Consider the following 17,515-nt stretch of genomic DNA (forward strand, 5'->3'; position numbering starts at 1 on the left):
TTATTAAAAGACGCCATTGGCGCTAGTAGAATCGATCACCGAGCAGTTTCAGACATTGTGTATGTACCAGCGTGGTGCTGATATCAGAAACAAAGCGAAATAAGGAAGGCTACATCGCGATCATCACTCGATGGTCCATGGGTCGGTCGCCGGTGGATGAAACGATGCTGTTGTATTTAGAGTATCTTACAGGACAGATAACATGATACTATTACCCTGGCTCTTACCAGACTTACATCAGTGTCGCTAGTGAGTCAGATCAAACAGCTCTACACACACTATCGGAAGTTTTGATAAGATATTCGAGACTCCACGACGCAAGTAACCTGGGCCAGGTTAGTACGCCTGTATTTCAACACCCGGCCCCCAAGCTTAAGACAGCCAAGAAATCAATTCACTCAAAATACATACAGAAAAGCCTAATAATCGTGAGAACCTAATCGTACATTCGCATACAGTACCCATACAACCAAAAATTTACCACCACTTCCACCCAGAACGCTTCTCAGGCTGGGGCTTAGTACGCTCGTGCTCACGAATGACCTTGAGGAAAACGCTCTCTAATCCCAGCCGTTCTACCGTGTACTCTAGATCTGCATCTGGCTCTTGAATACTGTCGTCATTCTTGTCCGTTCCGCCACTAAGTGTCCTGAATAAATCGGCAAGTGATGTCTGACCAATCGGGACTTCGTAACGGGTCGCAACGTCATCAGCTTGTTTCGCACCCGGGAAGCGTGTCATTAGCTCTTGGGCACGAGCGGCTTCCGCTGGAGTCCTTGCGGTGAAATGAACCTCGTAGGTTGGGAAATGCGAGACAAGAGATTGCATTGTTCCAACAGCTAGAAAATACTTGTCAGGAATTGGAGGGAGCGGTCATAAAGCTCGACACACCTAACATACGCCCGGATAAGATTCCAACTTTTGATGCGAGCGCCGATGCTTCCTCCATCGAATGCGTTGTGATAACCACAGCCTTTCCAGCACTGACGCGGCGGAGAGTTTTCCACATCGCACGTTTGGTCGCGGCGTCAATACCGGTCGAATATTCGTCAATGAGCAGCACACGAGGGTTTCCTAAGAGTTACGTTGTAAATATTTGCCATAAATAAAATTAGCGGTTTGTACTCACCGATGAGAGCCAACGCAAGGCTAAGCTTCCGAGCATTGCCGCCACTAAGCTTACTGGCCAGACGATCTCCGTACTGACTCAATGTCGCCGCCTCGATCAACATATCGACATTTCGCTTCAACTCTTCCCCGTGAAGTCCCTATAAAGACATCCGTTAGCCTCAAGCCAAGAAAACTCGCGGATATCGATGTACCTTGATGCTCCCGTAGATCATCATGTGTTCCCTGACCGTCAACTGTGAATCTGCTGCAGAGAACTGAGGTGTGACACCCAGAGATACGCGAGCGGCCGCTGGCTCATCCACAATAGACACGCCATTGATCCGCACGTCCCCCTTGGTTGGACGAATGTCTCCTCGAATGATATTAAATGTCGTTGTTTTTCCGGCTCCATTGGGTCCAAGCATAGCAAAGGTTTCATTATCGACTCCAAAGAGACGTCGTCGACGGCGGTAAATCGGCCGGGGAAGACCTTGGAAACATTGAGCACCCGTAATGCATCGTCCGATGTTGAACGCGTTCGGCTCTCCCTGACTTCGTTGACAAATGATGCGTTTCCGCGAGGCGAATCTTCAATGTCTTGGTGATCATTGAGGGCCTTGCGCTTGAATCGGAGTTGCTTGGGGATGGGTTTGCCGTACTCGATCCACATGAGCAACCCAAAGAGGAATAGGATCCAGCCGATGAGGTAAACAATGGGCCCACCAAATTTGCTCATACTTCCAGGGGAGCTCGGGCTATAATTACCGAATCCATCACAGAGGATAGAGAACAGGTTGACCGAGACAAAACCCGCGCGAACGAGACTAACGACAGGAGAAACAAGGCTATTGTGTAATCTATATTTGGTCGTGAGACGGTGTCTATGATACCGAGATAAAGTTACTTACGAACGATCTGAAGGTTACGCTCCGATTGAGAGCAGGAGAATATGTAGAGTAAGCATGTATGCTGCTGTGTATAGCTAATCGTCCCGTCAGCCCTTGTTCATGGGAACGCCCACAGCACATACCACAGAGATGATAACGTTGTATCCACCGGCTACTGCAAACGCAGCCAGGGGCGACTTCACTGTATTCGATCAGTGTCACTGCACGCTTGAAATCCGTTCAAGCACTCACCAAAAGTCGAATCACATAGGCAAACAAGGCTCCTGCTACACCATAGAGAACCATCACAACCCACAGTACGCCAAGGGCGTAGAATTGGCTGGTCACAGTCGAAGATGATCGTTACAATAGTGGAGATAACCACGACCCAGGGAAGTCAATAACAAATGACCCAGCCACAGGCCAGCGGGAGTCATCCCGTTGGAAAGCTGCATGGCTTGACAGAAGAGCGGCGTTCGGCCGACACGTAGAGAACAAAGAATGCTGGCCAGAGCCCCATCGAGGCACCGAAGAAACCTTCCCATTTGAGCGCAGCGCCCTATCACAAAAAGATAAGTTTTTGTCCCCAACTTCAAACATCGAAAACTCACAGTACCGGCCACCCACGCCCCTGGCAAATTCTGAAATGCGGCCATAATTCGTCCACCAGTGCCATCCGCGCCAGATCCCAAAGACTGATGAACAAGAACATTATTTGCGAGGTTGAGTAACGCCATCCCTGCTTTGGATCCCGACGAAGCCTCCCATGCCACGGTTGCGACGCCAGAGGACACAGCAAGGCCACCGAGGGAGAGGTTCCGATAGTTCTGTCTCAGAGTGCTCTCGAATTCTGAGGTCTGTATCTGAGTTTGAGGGATGGATTCGGCTTGGCTGCCCAGTGTATCTAACAAGCCGGGAGGTGCAATAAGCGGTCTGTACGCATTCAGCATGGCCCCAGCTCCCGAAGGCAAACTCGAGACTTCAGAAGGGATATATAAGGGTTGGACAAATTCCATATCCTGCTCGAAGCTGCAAGTATCCGATCGATCCTTGAGGAAAATAAGGGGAACACAAGCACCAGCGAGAGCAATGATAACCATCAGTGCATAAGTGAGCCAGGAACGGCGAAGAATCAAACAGCGTTTGTGGAATCCAGTAAGAGCTTGTCGTAATGGAGATGTCTTGCGCCCATCGGACAGAGGGAGTGGGGCAGCATCAGAAGGATACAATCCGGTTCGGGAGAGTCGACGTCCGAGCTCAGGGTTTGCACCGTCTTTACTTTGAACGGCAGCCAGTTCGTCGTGTTCGATGACTTCCTCGGTGTCGGTTGTGCCCATGAGTCCTAGGAAGATGGCTTCCATACTTGTACCGCGTACGTCGTAACCGTCAATACCGAGCTCTTTCTTCTTGGATTCGAGGGCGTCGAGAACTTGTCCAACTACGCTTGCGCTCTTGGTATGTAAAATATATGCGCCTTGGTCAGAGGGATCTTGAGCTGCATGAGGAGCTCGGGTACGAATGACATCGAGAACTGATTCGGGCGAAGCATCGGTGGAGACAGTGACAACGTATCCTTCTCCAAGACGTGATTTCAACGATACAGGAGATCCTTGCGCGAGTAATTTTCCGGGAGCGGCCAGGATCGCAATATCATCTGCAAGTAGATCGGCTTCGTCGAGGAACTATTACAACAACAACAAAGATAAGCGTCCGCTCCCCCGGTGTATTAAAGTTTCACTCACATGGGTAGTAAACACAACGCAACGGTCGTTCCTAACATCTCTCAACGCTCTCCAAATCGCCCTACGACTAAGAGGATCGACTCCGCTAGTAGCCTCATCGACAAGCACAATCTTGCTACCTCCAATCAGCCCAGCCGCGAGTTGCAGTCTACGCTTTTGGCCACCAGAAAGCGTGGAAGCACGCGCATGAGTCTTGCCTTCGAGCGAACACGATTTGATCAACTCGTCGATGCCACTATCGTTATTAGCCTCGTCAGGAAAGCGTGCAGCCTTGAGGTCTCGCCACAAACGAAGGGTCTGCTGACAGGTAAGTTCGGGGAAAAGAACATTCTTCTGAGGGACCAGGCCGAGCGAGGCCTTGCGACCACCGCTTGAGGAGGTAGCTTTCTCAAGGTCAGTTTCGTCTCCCTTCTCCAAGCCTTTTCCCTTTTCGTCAACCTGTGCCTCAGTTTGGTCGTTGAACTCAATCCATCCGGAATCAGGCTTCTCGAGGCCAGCGACCATTCCCAGTGTAGTGGATTTGCCGCTTCCATTTGCACCGAGTAGGACAAAGATCCCACGCGAAGGGACAGACAGGGACAAATTCTTGACGGCAGTGATACGTTCTGCACGACGCTTGGCGGGCTTGAAGGTCTTGGTGATATTGTGTAAAGTGATTGCCGCTGGGACGGGATGGGCGCCATTGGTCATAGAGGCAAGAACTGGTGGAGCGGCGCCCTCGTTGGTTGACTGGGCGGGTTTACGCTTACGCAAGAACCCGAAGAATCCAGATGACGTCGTTGAGGCGTCTCGTTCACCTGCTCCTGGCTCAAACATCGATCGCTCGACGACTCCAGCAATGTGAGCCCATAGGAAGATGTTCGCCACGCCACGCCGATTACTACGCCTAGAATACGACCATCGACCAAGCCTTCGTCGCCTCCAACTCGGAAACCGTTGTTGCTCCCGACCACAGCGCCTTGCTCTCGTGTCTCGAAACGAGAGACGCCTTGATAGCAAATACGTAGAAACCGGAGGGAAGATGAGGGTGTACATCCCGCAGCAGTTGGAGAGTCAGGAAGCAGCATGGCAATAATGGCAAGGAGGAGTGACAGGAATGTAGTGCTATGGCCGCAAGTTGGGGAGACTTGTGGAATGGCATCGATGCAAGCAAGGAGAACGAAGAGAGGGATAATCTACATAAACAAGTCAGTAGACGGTATTTATAGATAGTGAGCACTCATACCCAGTAATAATGTGAATTGCTATGATAAGTCCTACGTTGGTTGCGCTGAAGATACGGCGCTGCCAGATAACCGCAGTGATGATCCATGCGGGAAGGTACACCATCGAAATGCTAATGTGCCACGAGCTGTTCGAAATGTTAGACTGGATCCACAGCGTCCGAAAACGACTTACACAATACGGGCCGCGCGTCCGCATCCCATAACATGCATCAAGCTCGCTAGCTTGCTTGCTCGTTCGTCAACTACAGCTCCGGCAAGTTGGTATACAATGCCCAAAAATACAACAAACAGGACAAAGACAAGTAGATCCTCGATGGTATCGGCATATGCTATGGGGTCATGTCAGTATTCATAGAGCTGAAATAAACCACGTTACTTACACAACCTCCTTTTGAGGGCTTGTTCTTCGTTGGTTTCTTGGGTGTACGGCCATTCGCGTGGGGTCTCGACGCCCATGACGCCCATGAGTTCCATTCCAGCACGGTCGACGGCCCATTGAACAGGGAGCAGAACCTTCTCGGCGTCGCTGTTGTTATTCTCGACGTCGACCCTAGTTCTCCCGGAATCTGCACGTATCGTATACGAGAGCGGGCTACGGTCCTGTGGATTGTATGGGACGTAGTCGAAGATAATGACAGCAAAGCATTCTGAAATCATGTTAAAATTACTCTTGCAAGCACGTTGAACGTCATTAGGAGATGCAAGTTGTTTGAGGCGAGATTGTTGAGCCGGGGATAGGTTAGATATTGTGTGAGAGCTGAGATCAGGGCGGGGACTCGTGAGTCTGAATAACCGGTGTTGTCAACATAGTAAATTGTGTCCGAGGTCCAGATATCGCCGAGTAACGGTATGTCAACAGCAGATCCAAAGCCAAGCTGTTAAAAATGGATGAAAAAATGAATGGCAGGTAGAGTATAACGGTGCATACCTTGTCAGGACGGTTGAGAAACTCGGAAGCATAAGCAAAGAAGATTGCGAACGCTGTGGACCACCAGTCAAATCGCAGTCCAAGAGGGGAAGTAGTCCATATAACATACCAATCGGCAACAAAAAACATCTTAAAATATTCCGCTAAGAATTTGCCACGATTAACAGAGACCAAGTGAGGGGACGGGGGCATACTTACAAACCAGTGATTGGAGACCACAATCCAATTCTTCCGGACCAGAGCGCGGAACTGACGCCAAAACACCTTGAGCATCATCGCGGCCTGAGGAGAGATAATGCTGACCCCTCGAGACTATAAATCAGAAGGAATTAGGTTAGGCACTGCCGGTTATCAAAATGCACATCCATCAGTGGAATTACGCACGGTTTTCGTCTATCGAACTTGTGAATCGATCGCCCGTACTTGGCACTTTCTACAGCATGCGTCACTCGAGGCACAGCTCCACCGCAGCCCATTGTATATATACCACATTGAGTATCTCAAGGCGTTTTTGCGTCACTCCCACGATGACCCACGATGGCCTATGCCCGGGTCAGCTCGGTGCCAATAAAGGGAAGTAAGCTAAATCGGGCGCCTGTGATCACCAGGAGGTAAACATGTACAAACAGAGGCCCAACCAACTGCAGGAACCTACGTTGCCATCAATTAGCTGTAGCTAGAGCCCAGCCCAATCTGCAGAATCCCCGACGGCCCGGTGCGCTCGACACGCTCCAAGACGGGTACCAAGCGATCAAACCGAGACGTGTTTCTTGGAACCAAAGCCATCGACCAACTTGTTTTCAACAAACCCCTCTGGGTAGCCAGCGAGCTCAATTTGTTATGAGCGAGGAGCACCCAGTAATAGAAAATTCGAAACCCTGATGTTTCGTCCGCCCCCCTTTCGCGTCCCTCTAAGGATTAATATAATTTCGATGCGTTGGTTACGGTATGCTCATCTGTTTGACAAACATCACACTTCAACTTACGTTTTTATCTACCCAAATATCAGCTTCCAGCTCTTGAATTTGAATCCACGGCAGATTTCGTGGCTATAGATTATGCCAACAGGACTCTGCTCGGCTCTTCAAGTCTTAATCCGGAGAGATTGCTGCGACTGACAGATAAAAGTGCATTGCATGACGAGACAGGGAAGTGCTGTCTTAGCTCACATTGCAATGTGATGTTACCACAGCACCATCAAAGGTACTCGCCAGTAATACCTATAAATTATTATGTGAGAGTAGCTATATGATGTGTGTACCGTTATCAAGCGACCCTGTAGCGCAGGCAATGTTATGGACGCTTGTTGGCCTCGAGCTTCTTGTCCCCACACGCTGAAATTTTTGGATAAATCCGCTCAACCTTATTGCCCTGTGCAGGCGGGCCCGGAAGAAAGTAGAACTCACATCGTCTCCCGAATCCCTAGATAATCAAAGATCTCCGCCACGCATTTCTTAAAATAAACGAAAACTCAATTCATCCACGTGTACCAAGACATACATCGCCGCTATAATAGTGATCATATCACTTCCGTTTATCCACAACCATCGAGCAGAGCAACATCTAATTCAGAGCCTTGAGAATCGCATGCCCAACCGCAGCGCACTAGTTGGGTTCTGTCCAGTTATAACGTTCCCGTCGACAACTACATGCGTCTATATCATATGATTAAATTAGGCTGATAAACTAACACACTGCAAGCGGAGAACCACTCACGGTGAAATCTGCCCCTTTTGAATACCTGCCTCCAAGCTCCTTGATTCTATCTTCGAGCAAGAATGGAATACGTCCAACCCCGTCAAAGATCACTTCCTCAGTATCGGAAAGTCCAGTTACGTTCCGCCCTGCAAAGATACTCTTGCCGGATGCGTCGGTCACACCCACAAGAGCACCGGGGCCGTGACATACAGCCGAGGTAATCTTTCCAGACCGAAAGAACTGTTGAATTGGTCAAAAAACAATGAGCGACTCGATGCGGTAGGTAACTCACGGCATTTGCCAGCTTAATATTGTCAAGGTCGGTTGCTAGATCAAGCATAGGGCCATGTCTAAAGCAAATCGTTGTCAGTCAAGTTACCTCAGCTATCTTACTCTGCCTATAACGCGCTTACCCTCCAACATAAAAAACTGCACTATAATCATCGAGTCAATATCTGACAGCTTCCTGGCACTCGCAAGTTTCTCCTTTACTTCTGGATCTTTCCAGAACCTCGCTCTCTTCATCAATGGGCTCCCTAGTTGAGGCCTCATCAACAGGGGGATTCGGACCTTTAGGGGATGCAAAGTCGACATCGACCTTTCTGTGGCAGAGAATGATTTAGGGTGGTATATGCGGACATAAAAAAATAACAAACCCGTGAAGGATGTAGTAAGGATGAGCAGCTTCGGACATCCACCAGCCGGTCGGAGACCCTGTCAGAGTTTTGTTTGCAGAAGTAAAGACAAAGAGGACGCGAGGCATGTCTACAAGAAGGGGTCAATCAATAGTTAAGGTATCGAGTGAGCGTAAACTCGGTAAATGAATGGACCGGATCCCCAGCATTGCTCGAGACTCTTTATAGCGCTTCAGGCGTCACAATATAGTAAATCGATGTAAGCCTCCACAGGCCTCCACTTTCATTTCATTTGTCTAAGGTGAACGGAGAATAAAATGATTGCGACCGTACTATAGCCGCGGTTTTGAAATTGCCGAAAGTATGATATGATTATCAATAGAGGCCAAGTAGTCAGAGGAATGCGCACGCAAGCGTACGCCCGCATCCGAGTCGGGGTTATTCATAGCGATTGGGTCATTCAGCATAGAGCCAATTGCCAAATACTGAGATGGGACGGTCAGTCGACAAATTCCAGACTTAAATTACTATGAGAATCTAGATATCTGGTGTTTTGTTTGCCTGATGCCATGAAGTTTGTAATAGCTACCACCATAATGGTACACAGTAGCAACGCATTCAACTATTACAAACGGTGACCTATCACGGATTTGATACCAGAATTTATTGATGCATATTGTTTATATTACTATTAACACCGGTATCCATTAAATGAGACGCCGTCTAGTTCAGCGCTTTCAAGATAGCCTCTCCAACTGCAAATGCACTGGCCGGATTTTGACCGGTAATCACATTCCCGTCAACAACAACCTTGCTCTATACAAAACAGTCAGGTCAAGCAACTCTTACCAGTAATAAAATGGGCCACTTACGCCAAACGGTTCTGTAGCTGAATACTTCCCGCCAAGTTCCTTAATTCGGTCTTCAAGCAAGAACGGAACCACTTTGGTAGCACCAATAAGCTCCTCTTCGACATTGGAGAGACCGGTTACATTTCGTTCTGCGAATATGCTCTTCCCCGACGCGTCCGTTACACCCACAAGAGCACCGGGGCCGTGACAGACGGCAGCCGTAATCTTACCCGATCGGAAGAACTGTAAGAAGACAATTAAACAACTTAAATTATTTCATATAGAGTTACAAAATACTTACAGCGCTTCCCAACTCGGCGTTTACAGGATCGATGGATAGGTCAAACATCGGTCCATGCCTGCGGTCCTCAGATTGAATAATCACCTTTTTTGGGGGTTGGAGATGGCTCACCCTCCAATATAAAGCACGGCATCGTAATCCTGTGGATTGACATCCGCTAGCTTCTTTGCGTTTGCAAGTTTCCCTTGCACCTCGGGATCCTCCAAGAACTTGACACTCTCAGCATCGGTCGAAGCCTTGACCGAGCCTTCATCAACCGGGGGGTTGGGTCCTTTTGGGGATGCAAAGTCAATTTCTGCCTTGCTGTAAGTAGGATGCGTTAGGGGTCCACCAGAGTTGTATGTGTAAAAGTAAAACTAACTCGCGAAGCAAGTAATACGGGTGTGAGGCTTCGGAGAGCCACCATCCAGTTGGAGTCCCACTGGAAGTCTTGTCGGCAGAGGTATAAACAAAGAGGATTCGGGAAGGCATGCTTTGGCTGTTGAGAGTTAGAAAGTTACTTGAGAGGAGTGTGCTGGACATTTATCATCACCTTTCCTTGCTTTTTACTTACCTCGGGCACAAATTGCCGTATAGTAAAAGGTCTCCACTTTCTTGGCCTCCACTACTTGACAGCCCTAGATCAACTCAAGCAGGTCTCCTTAGTAAGAATCAACAACAGCTTTGGTCCATTACTACCCAAGGTCAGCTCGGCCAACTCGGAGATTCGTGTGGAGGTTTCAAGCTGATGGGATGCTCATACATGCTCAGATTTTCTTATAAATCGCGATAATGGCAACAGGACTGAAGGAAAAGTGCTATTTGGTCCTCAATTAGTGGAGGTGAAAAGACGTCGGCCCCACTGCGTAGTATGGGGACCCGAGGTCTAGGGGTTATGCACTGATAAATAATTCGCGCCCGAAGAATGGCAGCCCAATCAAGTGTGACTCCACAAGCTTTATTAGTACTCTGTCTTAAATATTATTGCCAGATATAGTATAAAAGGATCAAGTACGAAACATGATCCCGATAAAATGAGCACTTTGTAGTTCTGGGAGGAGGGGCATCAAGTATTGTAGAGGATTTTCAAGGAACCGGAGATAAAGGCGTGTCTGAGAACATTGGCTTGGAATATTTTAGCGATGGTTTGATAAATGGCTCATCAAAATGGAGGCTGTTCAATCTCGCACCAGGTATGCATGCGCGTGGGCCGCTGTAAGGTACTGTATAGTTGCACTTACCGGTTGGTGAATCTCCAAACAAGTCCCAGGCTGACTAATGATTACATGGACTAACAAGGTCAGTTCGTTCTTCTTCTCCCTCCCGATCCTTTTGGACCTCCCCAAATTTCACTTAATATGACGTCCAAGGTACCATTCAGTTTCAGCCCAATGAGCTCTGGACTTCAGGTACACGTCCGTGTTGATCCCGCCGACAACTTCGAACGCATTTGCAGAGTTCCGTACATCATGGCGTCATTGTCCAATTCATCTTCTTGGGGGAGTCCAAATTTGAGCCTTAGATGTCTAGAAGAAAACGCAAACATTGCAAGCCTCGTGCTAAGCTCGAGATAATGCTCTGATAGTTGACCGGGAAAGCTTCGTAACTTAAAATTGCACGGTGTCCTTGTATACGCACTTGATTGGGTTTGAATTCCATAAATCGACCCATGTCGTCATTGACACAACCTCAGAATCACTTAGCAGGGTTACTCCCAGCAAGGGCAGGCCAGATCGAGTCGGCTTGAGATCGTACTTAGTGCCCAGCGGCACAAATATCGGCCGTCGGGAAGGAACCACCACCCGTGTTCATGAAGAGCAAAAAAGCCATGTCCATACCAGCTACAATCAAGATTACATACACAACGTGAAGAGAATAAGAAAGTCCAGTAACGACAGTTGAGAATTCGATCGGTTTATGAAACAAGAATAAACACGAGGAACTAAATAGAGCAAACTCAATCAGCAAACCGTCATCGGGGCGCAATAAAGTGCTTACGAAAACCGAGTACGCCAAAAACACCTTCAACATCAGCCATCTGTTGCTTGAAATGCTCGCGTAGTACTTGAGCAGTTCTCGTTGGGCGCCAGCAACGTTGTTTGCAATATCGACAGTGTCGGCATCAATGCGCTGTACTGTTTCGCGCTGTTCTGCAACCATTTGGGCCAGCTGAGTAAAGATCTGGCCGAGTTCGGCAATGGTGGATTCGATTGATTCGATGGCTGTTGAACGTTCTTGCAAATAGTTATCCTGAGAGATATGGGTTAATGTAAGCTCAACGATAAGGTGGAAAGGCAGCGTACCTGTCGTTCAACAAGCTGCATCTGCATGTATCCATCCCCGCCCATTTCTCCAGCTTCGGCACGCTCTGAGCGGTCAATGTCGAGTGCCAACAAATCCGTGTCACGAGCTTTGCCTTTGCCTTTTGATTTGCTCCTCTCGGCCGGGTCAGCGAACAGTAGTGAAGCTAGCCAAATGAGTTAGCTTTCGTAAAAGAGGACTGGTGAAAGAGCGTACAGGCCGGGGGTGGAGCGTTGGTAGCGGCTTGTGACGCAGAGTATACAAATTTGTCTGTGCGGTCTTTTGACTCCTTCATGTTCTATAAGAAAGGATCAGCTCGCGTACGCATGGTCAAGATGAAAGTTTGACCAACCTGAGTGCGAATCTCCAAAACATCCTTGAAGCTCATACTAGTATTGGCCAATTTGCTTTGGAGCAACATGACGACATTGTTATTATGTTCTTCCACTTCTCGCGAGTTCTTTCCTCGACCTTGTTGGTTCTGAGATTTGACATACGCTTGAAGCGTCGCGATCTGTTTATTAATCGAGGCGATTTCTTGTTTAATTACGTATGTGAGCTCCTGTTGAGGGGGAGCAGTTGAGGTGAGATGAACCCAAGACAAATGGTCAGCCCCAACTAAAAATCTCGGAAAAAAAGGGGGGGGGGGGACGTACGCTAATTTCAACGGGCTTGTCATCGAACAGAGTTTTCCGCTTTGCCACTGTCAAAAAAGGGCTTGTCAGCACTTCTTGCTCCCACGTAAAACACCGAGCTCCCACTTACACTGTGCGAGCTTATCGAGTTTAAGACTACATGAAGCAATATCCTTTCCAATAGACCCAGCCATCCTCGCAAACTCGGACTTGGATGAACCAGGCTTAGTGACCTGGCGAGACCGATTAGGACCCAATGTTCGGTTTCGAATAGACTCGACGCATGTGCGGAATTCGATAGTGCGGTCTTGTACGGGCATAGTGAAGTAGTGATCGGATATAGGGGTGGTTGTGGTAGTTGAGGAAAGTATTTAATTGAACAAAAGTCGAATTGACTGCGGTCGCTGGGAACAAAGGGCTGCAAATTACGATATCGCCGAGGTATGTAATTGTTGGTATCGTCTAGTTGAGATCGAAATGGACAAGGCCAAGAGTTCTATTTCCGAACGAAATAAAAAGATTTTGAAGGCAGGGGCAGGGTCGAGTGCCTGACTGTCGTCGACGTGGAGATCAAGAACCGAGAACTGTGTCCCGGATCTGGCTGTGCTTCGGAGGCCTCTACCGCCGGGCGCTAACGTTACTTGGCGCTTAGCATCTCAAATGTCATCTATCTCTGGCAATCTGAGGAATGTTGATAAGGCCCCGAACATACTATTCTGGTCTCGCAAACCATCTTCTGTTCTCCGGCTACACGGCCTCTTGCTTCTCCAATCTGTGAAAATTCGTTTTTTAAAGAAATACTTGTCGCGTGTTTGTCTCGTGCAGGCGTGAGACCGAATCCATACAACGATCAACTCTATCATGGCAGCCCCACCTAGCTCTCCCGTAGTCCTCATTACAGGCTCCTCACATGGCGGAATCGGCTACTCACTGTAAGTTATACCCCTGCTTCTTTCCAGTATACTTTACCTATATCTAATCATAAACAGTTGCGAAACATTTGCCGCCAAGGGATGCATAGTATATGCCTCTGCACGCCGCCTCGAAACTATTTCCTCATTCACCCATCCACACATTCGTCCCTTGATCATGGATGTAACATCCGATGTCTCTGTCCATAAGGCAGTTGAACAGATTATCGAGGAAGCCGGACGGGTGGATATTGTCGTTGCCAACGCTGGCGTCCCTTGCCATGGTATGCACTATCACCTCCACCTCAATGCATATCATATTAAACCCAAGTCTCCAAAAGGCCCGATCCTGGATATCTCTATCGACGATGCACAAAAGGCGCTAAATACCAACGTTCTTGGAGTACTACGACTCGCACAGGCGGTATTTCCCTACATGGCCTCACGAAAGAGAGGCACATTTATAACCATCGGCTCCGTTATGGGATATAATGTGAGTAACCTCCCTGTCACTTACTTTAGTATGGCTATTTAGCATCAGAACAGGCATCCCCGTGGGCGGGAATGTACGCAGCTACCAAGGCAGCCGCACATGCTATCACCGAGACGTTGCAGATGGAAGCAAAAGCATTGAGCCCAGATATCAGAGTTATGCTCGTTGTCACGGGAGGAGTCAAGTACGTTTCTCGCTCTATTCTTGCTAGATTTTTTCATCTACTAACTCGTCTACTCATCCCTGTAGATCAAATATAGCAAACAACTCTACGTTCGTTCTCCCTTCAACATCCCTTTTTCAGAACTATCTCCCAAACATTATCACCCGCATTCAATCATCTCAAACAGGGCCCAGTATGCCTACTGCCGAGTATGCTAAAGGTTCGTCGTATGGACCGATCTAAAAATAAGAATAAATATACTGATGATTCCGAAAGGCGTGGTAAACGCTGCATTACGAAAAGGGGGAGCGCCGAGGACTCTGGCAATTGGCGGGCATACGTTGTTGTTCAAGATATTTAGGTGGCTTCCAAGAGGTTTAGTTTTGTTCATTTTGTGGAGAAGGTTTGGAAAGTTGAGGAAGTAAAAGGTATTACTTTTTACCGCGGTTGGATGATATATCAAATTTTGATACACTACGTGCCGGAGTAATTGCCAAACCACCATGTCTCAAGGTCTGATGCTTACACACGGTTTATGACAAACAGAATCACTCTGTCTGCGTCTCGCGAGCTGTCAGAACTGGAACTTCTGGGTAACATCGCAGAGACGCAAATCTGTACATTCGAATTTGAGGTTGCGATATAGACTTGTTCCTCGCACTCAACTAAAATAATCCAAGGTTCAAGCTATTAGCTGCAGGATAGCATCTGCCCATACCTTTTCATCCTAAGCCGCAACATAATCCAAACAATATGCCATGGAAAACTCATGTGTGAATGTTCCCGACTTGTAATCGTACTGCCAAATCATTTGACAATTTTAATGGCTCTGAAATGGCGAGGTCCGAGTCGAGAGCTGCATGAATCCCATACAATTTAGTAAAAACACCATAATAAACCACTCAGCGGTAAACCTCACAATAACATCCTCTGGGCGCTTTGCTGCGTCGCACTCATCTGGCAATGCAATTTTACCTGCCTCGATCGCGGAAACTAAAGTCCAAATCTTGAAGTTCATAATTTCAACCAAATTCAGAGCTTCGTTGCACGGATTCCTCCCTCGTGTATGCGTCAGAATAACCCTCAGATCTGTTGGCCATGGCCTTCTAGCTCATGGAGCTCAAACCGGCTCTCTAGCCGCCCTCGTCACTCGCTCTTCGCTCGGAGAAATCAGACACTCATTATTGTGCCCTCTGCTGCTTCGCTATAATATTATAATATTGACATCATGATTTAGTACATGTTGCTACTTTTAGATGGGAAGCATTCACCGCCAAGTGATGCATAGCATACGCATCCGCTCGATGTCTTGAAACCATGTCCTCCTTTACACGACCATCCATTAGTACACTTATCGTGGATCTCCTATCCGATTCTCCCGTCCAAAAGGGTGTGGAACAGGCAGCTGAGGAAGTTGTGAGGATAGATACCATCGTTGGGAATGCTTGTATCCTCTGTCATGGTACGATAATTGTTGCCCGATGCAGACAAGATGCTAAAGAATGCCATTTATGGGATACCAGCGTTCTTGGCGTACTCCGATTGGCCCGAACTTTCTTCCTGCGTATGCATATGGCTTCAAAGAAGAGAGGAACATTTATTGCTATTGGTTCAGTCGCTGCCCAACTATAAATTATATTTCTATGCTTGCGCTATTTTAGTTTGAACCACTAATTCGAGAGCAGCCAACACCTTGGGTCGGTGCATATGTAGCAACGTTGCAAATGGAAGCAAGAGCATTATTTCCAGACATTTGTGTGATACTTGTTGTTATGGGGAGAAGTTAGGTATGGCCTTCATTTTCTGTCGGTCTTGCTAGCTGCTGATACACGAGGCGCATAGATTGAATATTGCTCATTTACCCTTCCTCTGACTTCCTTATTTCAAGCGTATCTACCAAACATTGTAGGTCAACTTCAAATGTCCCAAACAGAACCATCAATGCCCGCGGCCGAATATGTAAAAGGCAAACCATAGAGATCAATCAGAGAAATGCAGCCAACATTTGGAAAAGGCGCTGCATAAGCAGCGTCAAGGACTGGAGGCTCGACAAGAACTTTTTCTATCGGAGCGCATACGATGTTATTCGGAATATTGAGATGAGTTCCCAAGCGGTTGGTCATGTGGTACTTGTGGAGGAGGACAGGAACATTGCAGAAATAAGGCACGAGCATAGTTCTATCCTGTATTTAGCGTATGGTCTTGGCGCACATCGGGCAAGTCAAATTGGGTTGTAAAGTTGCCCGACCATGGGCAAGTTTGTCACTCCCCGGTAGCTATAGATTTATTGTCATGCCCACGTGGTTTGAATTAGCCGTGACTCCACGCGATAACTATAGTCAGCAGGGGCAGACATTCCATGCGACGAGTCAAATACCACTTATTCTTGGTAACCATGCTTAATCGACGCGAATGGATGGATCGGATATGGTTGGGCTTGGCATGGTCACAGAAGATTAAGCACTACTCGCCACTGGGATTCAGTCTCAACGCAATTCCAATGATTCACATCAACATCTAGGGAACTCATGCAGAACACTCCTGTCTCGTAGATATAAAAGAGGCTCAATGAATCTTACTCCAACCAACAACTAGCACTCTCTCAATTTTCGAGCCTCGTTTCCTTCTACCACATTCTCTCATCTTCACACTCTTTCATATCATTGCCAAGATGGTTTATTTCAGCCTCCCTACTATCATTGCTGTCTCTGCTTTCTTTGCTCAGAGCGCGATTGCTGTTCCCTCGCCTAGCGTTGACGCTAGTGGTATCTATGTCAAGCGTGCAGCAAGCTGCACTTTCCCCAGCCCTTCTAAGACCACGAGCTTGAGCGCTCCGATGTCGGTCAAGGGTACTTTTGACGGTAAGCAGGTCGACCATATGTACGCAATTGAGCATATCTGACTGATCATGTAGGTGGCAATGTCCGCTATGACCGTGGCAAGAATGCTTGCTCCGGGCAGAAGGAGGGCGGAGACAAGGACGCTGTTTTCCTCCTCGAGAACGGTGCAACTCTCAAGTATGTGCCTCTCTACCCTGTTGCTTGTCAAGATTCCTAAATTGACATTTACTCAGGAACGTGGTCATCGGTGCTAACCAAGCAGAGGGTGTCCACTGCAAGGGCTCTTGCAACATCTATAACGTCTGGTTCGAGGATGTATGCGAGGACGCTATCACAATTCGTCAGACCTCCGGTACTACCAACATTGTAGGCGGTGGTGCCAAGGGAGCGAGCGACAAGGTTGTGCAGCACAACGGTGGAGGAACCGTTAACATCTCGTCGTACTGCGTCCAGGACTTCGGCAAGCTGTACCGCGCCTGCGGCAACTGCAAGACCCAGTACAAGCGCACTGTGACCATTACCGATGTGATCGCAAGCAACGGTAAGCTCATCGCCGGAATTAACTCCAATTACGGCGATGTCGCGACCATCAAGAACGTGAAGGCGACCAGCGTGAAGTCGATGTGTGATACTTTCCAAGGCAACGACAGCGGAAAGGAGCCACCTAAGCTGACCTCGAACAAGTCCAACGCAAAGTACGCCTAACGTCCTATTGCATCTCACCAGTTCACTAACTATCGCTCAATAATCAGCTGCAAGTTCTGAGGCAGGCTTATCGACCTTTAGATAGAGGCTTAGGTTTACTTACGATTAGC

General features: G+C 48.0%; 5 protein-coding genes across 5 annotated transcripts; 3 read left to right on the forward strand and 2 right to left on the reverse strand.

Annotated features, from left to right (window-relative positions):
• Positions 1-477: 477 nt before the first annotated feature.
• Positions 478-9,849, reverse strand: RhiXN_11697 (ABC transporter; the record flags this gene model as incomplete). The annotated part of the gene is made up of 30 exons (XM_043331512.1): positions 478-839; positions 892-1,074; positions 1,130-1,268; positions 1,323-1,600; positions 1,645-1,967; positions 2,037-2,092; positions 2,141-2,194; positions 2,250-2,337; positions 2,483-2,556; positions 2,609-3,679; positions 3,740-4,625; positions 4,690-4,914; positions 4,965-5,090; positions 5,138-5,294; positions 5,346-5,749; positions 5,812-5,840; positions 5,894-6,036; positions 6,092-6,205; positions 7,500-7,548; positions 7,610-7,831; positions 7,884-7,941; positions 8,005-8,020; positions 8,084-8,193; positions 8,248-8,356; positions 8,636-8,711; positions 9,019-9,042; positions 9,099-9,320; positions 9,379-9,436; positions 9,490-9,681; positions 9,740-9,849. The coding sequence occupies 30 exons, from the start codon at positions 9,847-9,849 to the stop codon at positions 478-480; spliced, it is 5,958 nt and encodes a 1,985-aa protein (XP_043185022.1).
• A 1,423-nt stretch (positions 9,850-11,272) lies between these two features.
• Positions 11,273-12,613, reverse strand: RhiXN_11698 (Integral membrane protein sed5; the record flags this gene model as incomplete). The annotated part of the gene is made up of 7 exons (XM_043331513.1): positions 11,273-11,299; positions 11,356-11,607; positions 11,661-11,824; positions 11,875-11,956; positions 12,011-12,220; positions 12,315-12,361; positions 12,424-12,613. The coding sequence occupies 7 exons, from the start codon at positions 12,611-12,613 to the stop codon at positions 11,273-11,275; spliced, it is 972 nt and encodes a 323-aa protein (XP_043185023.1).
• Positions 12,614-13,154: 541 nt separating this feature from the next.
• On the forward strand, positions 13,155-14,103 carry RhiXN_11699 (short chain dehydrogenase; the record flags this gene model as incomplete). The annotated part of the gene is made up of 5 exons (XM_043331514.1): positions 13,155-13,225; positions 13,283-13,488; positions 13,546-13,697; positions 13,751-13,881; positions 13,947-14,103. The coding sequence occupies 5 exons, from the start codon at positions 13,155-13,157 to the stop codon at positions 14,101-14,103; spliced, it is 717 nt and encodes a 238-aa protein (XP_043185024.1).
• Positions 14,104-15,177: 1,074 nt separating this feature from the next.
• Positions 15,178-15,492, forward strand: RhiXN_11700 (short chain dehydrogenase; the record flags this gene model as incomplete). The annotated part of the gene is made up of 1 exon (XM_043331515.1): positions 15,178-15,492. The coding sequence occupies one exon, from the start codon at positions 15,178-15,180 to the stop codon at positions 15,490-15,492; it is 315 nt and encodes a 104-aa protein (XP_043185025.1).
• A 1,039-nt stretch (positions 15,493-16,531) lies between these two features.
• RhiXN_11701 (pectate lyase) lies at positions 16,532-17,405 on the forward strand (the record flags this gene model as incomplete). The annotated part of the gene is made up of 3 exons (XM_043331516.1): positions 16,532-16,721; positions 16,775-16,877; positions 16,934-17,405. The coding sequence occupies 3 exons, from the start codon at positions 16,532-16,534 to the stop codon at positions 17,403-17,405; spliced, it is 765 nt and encodes a 254-aa protein (XP_043185026.1).
• Between the last annotated feature and the right edge of the window lie 110 nt (positions 17,406-17,515).

This window comes from Rhizoctonia solani, chromosome 12, assembly GCF_016906535.1.
Source record: "Rhizoctonia solani chromosome 12, complete sequence".
Taxonomy (NCBI): domain Eukaryota; kingdom Fungi; phylum Basidiomycota; class Agaricomycetes; order Cantharellales; family Ceratobasidiaceae; genus Rhizoctonia; species Rhizoctonia solani.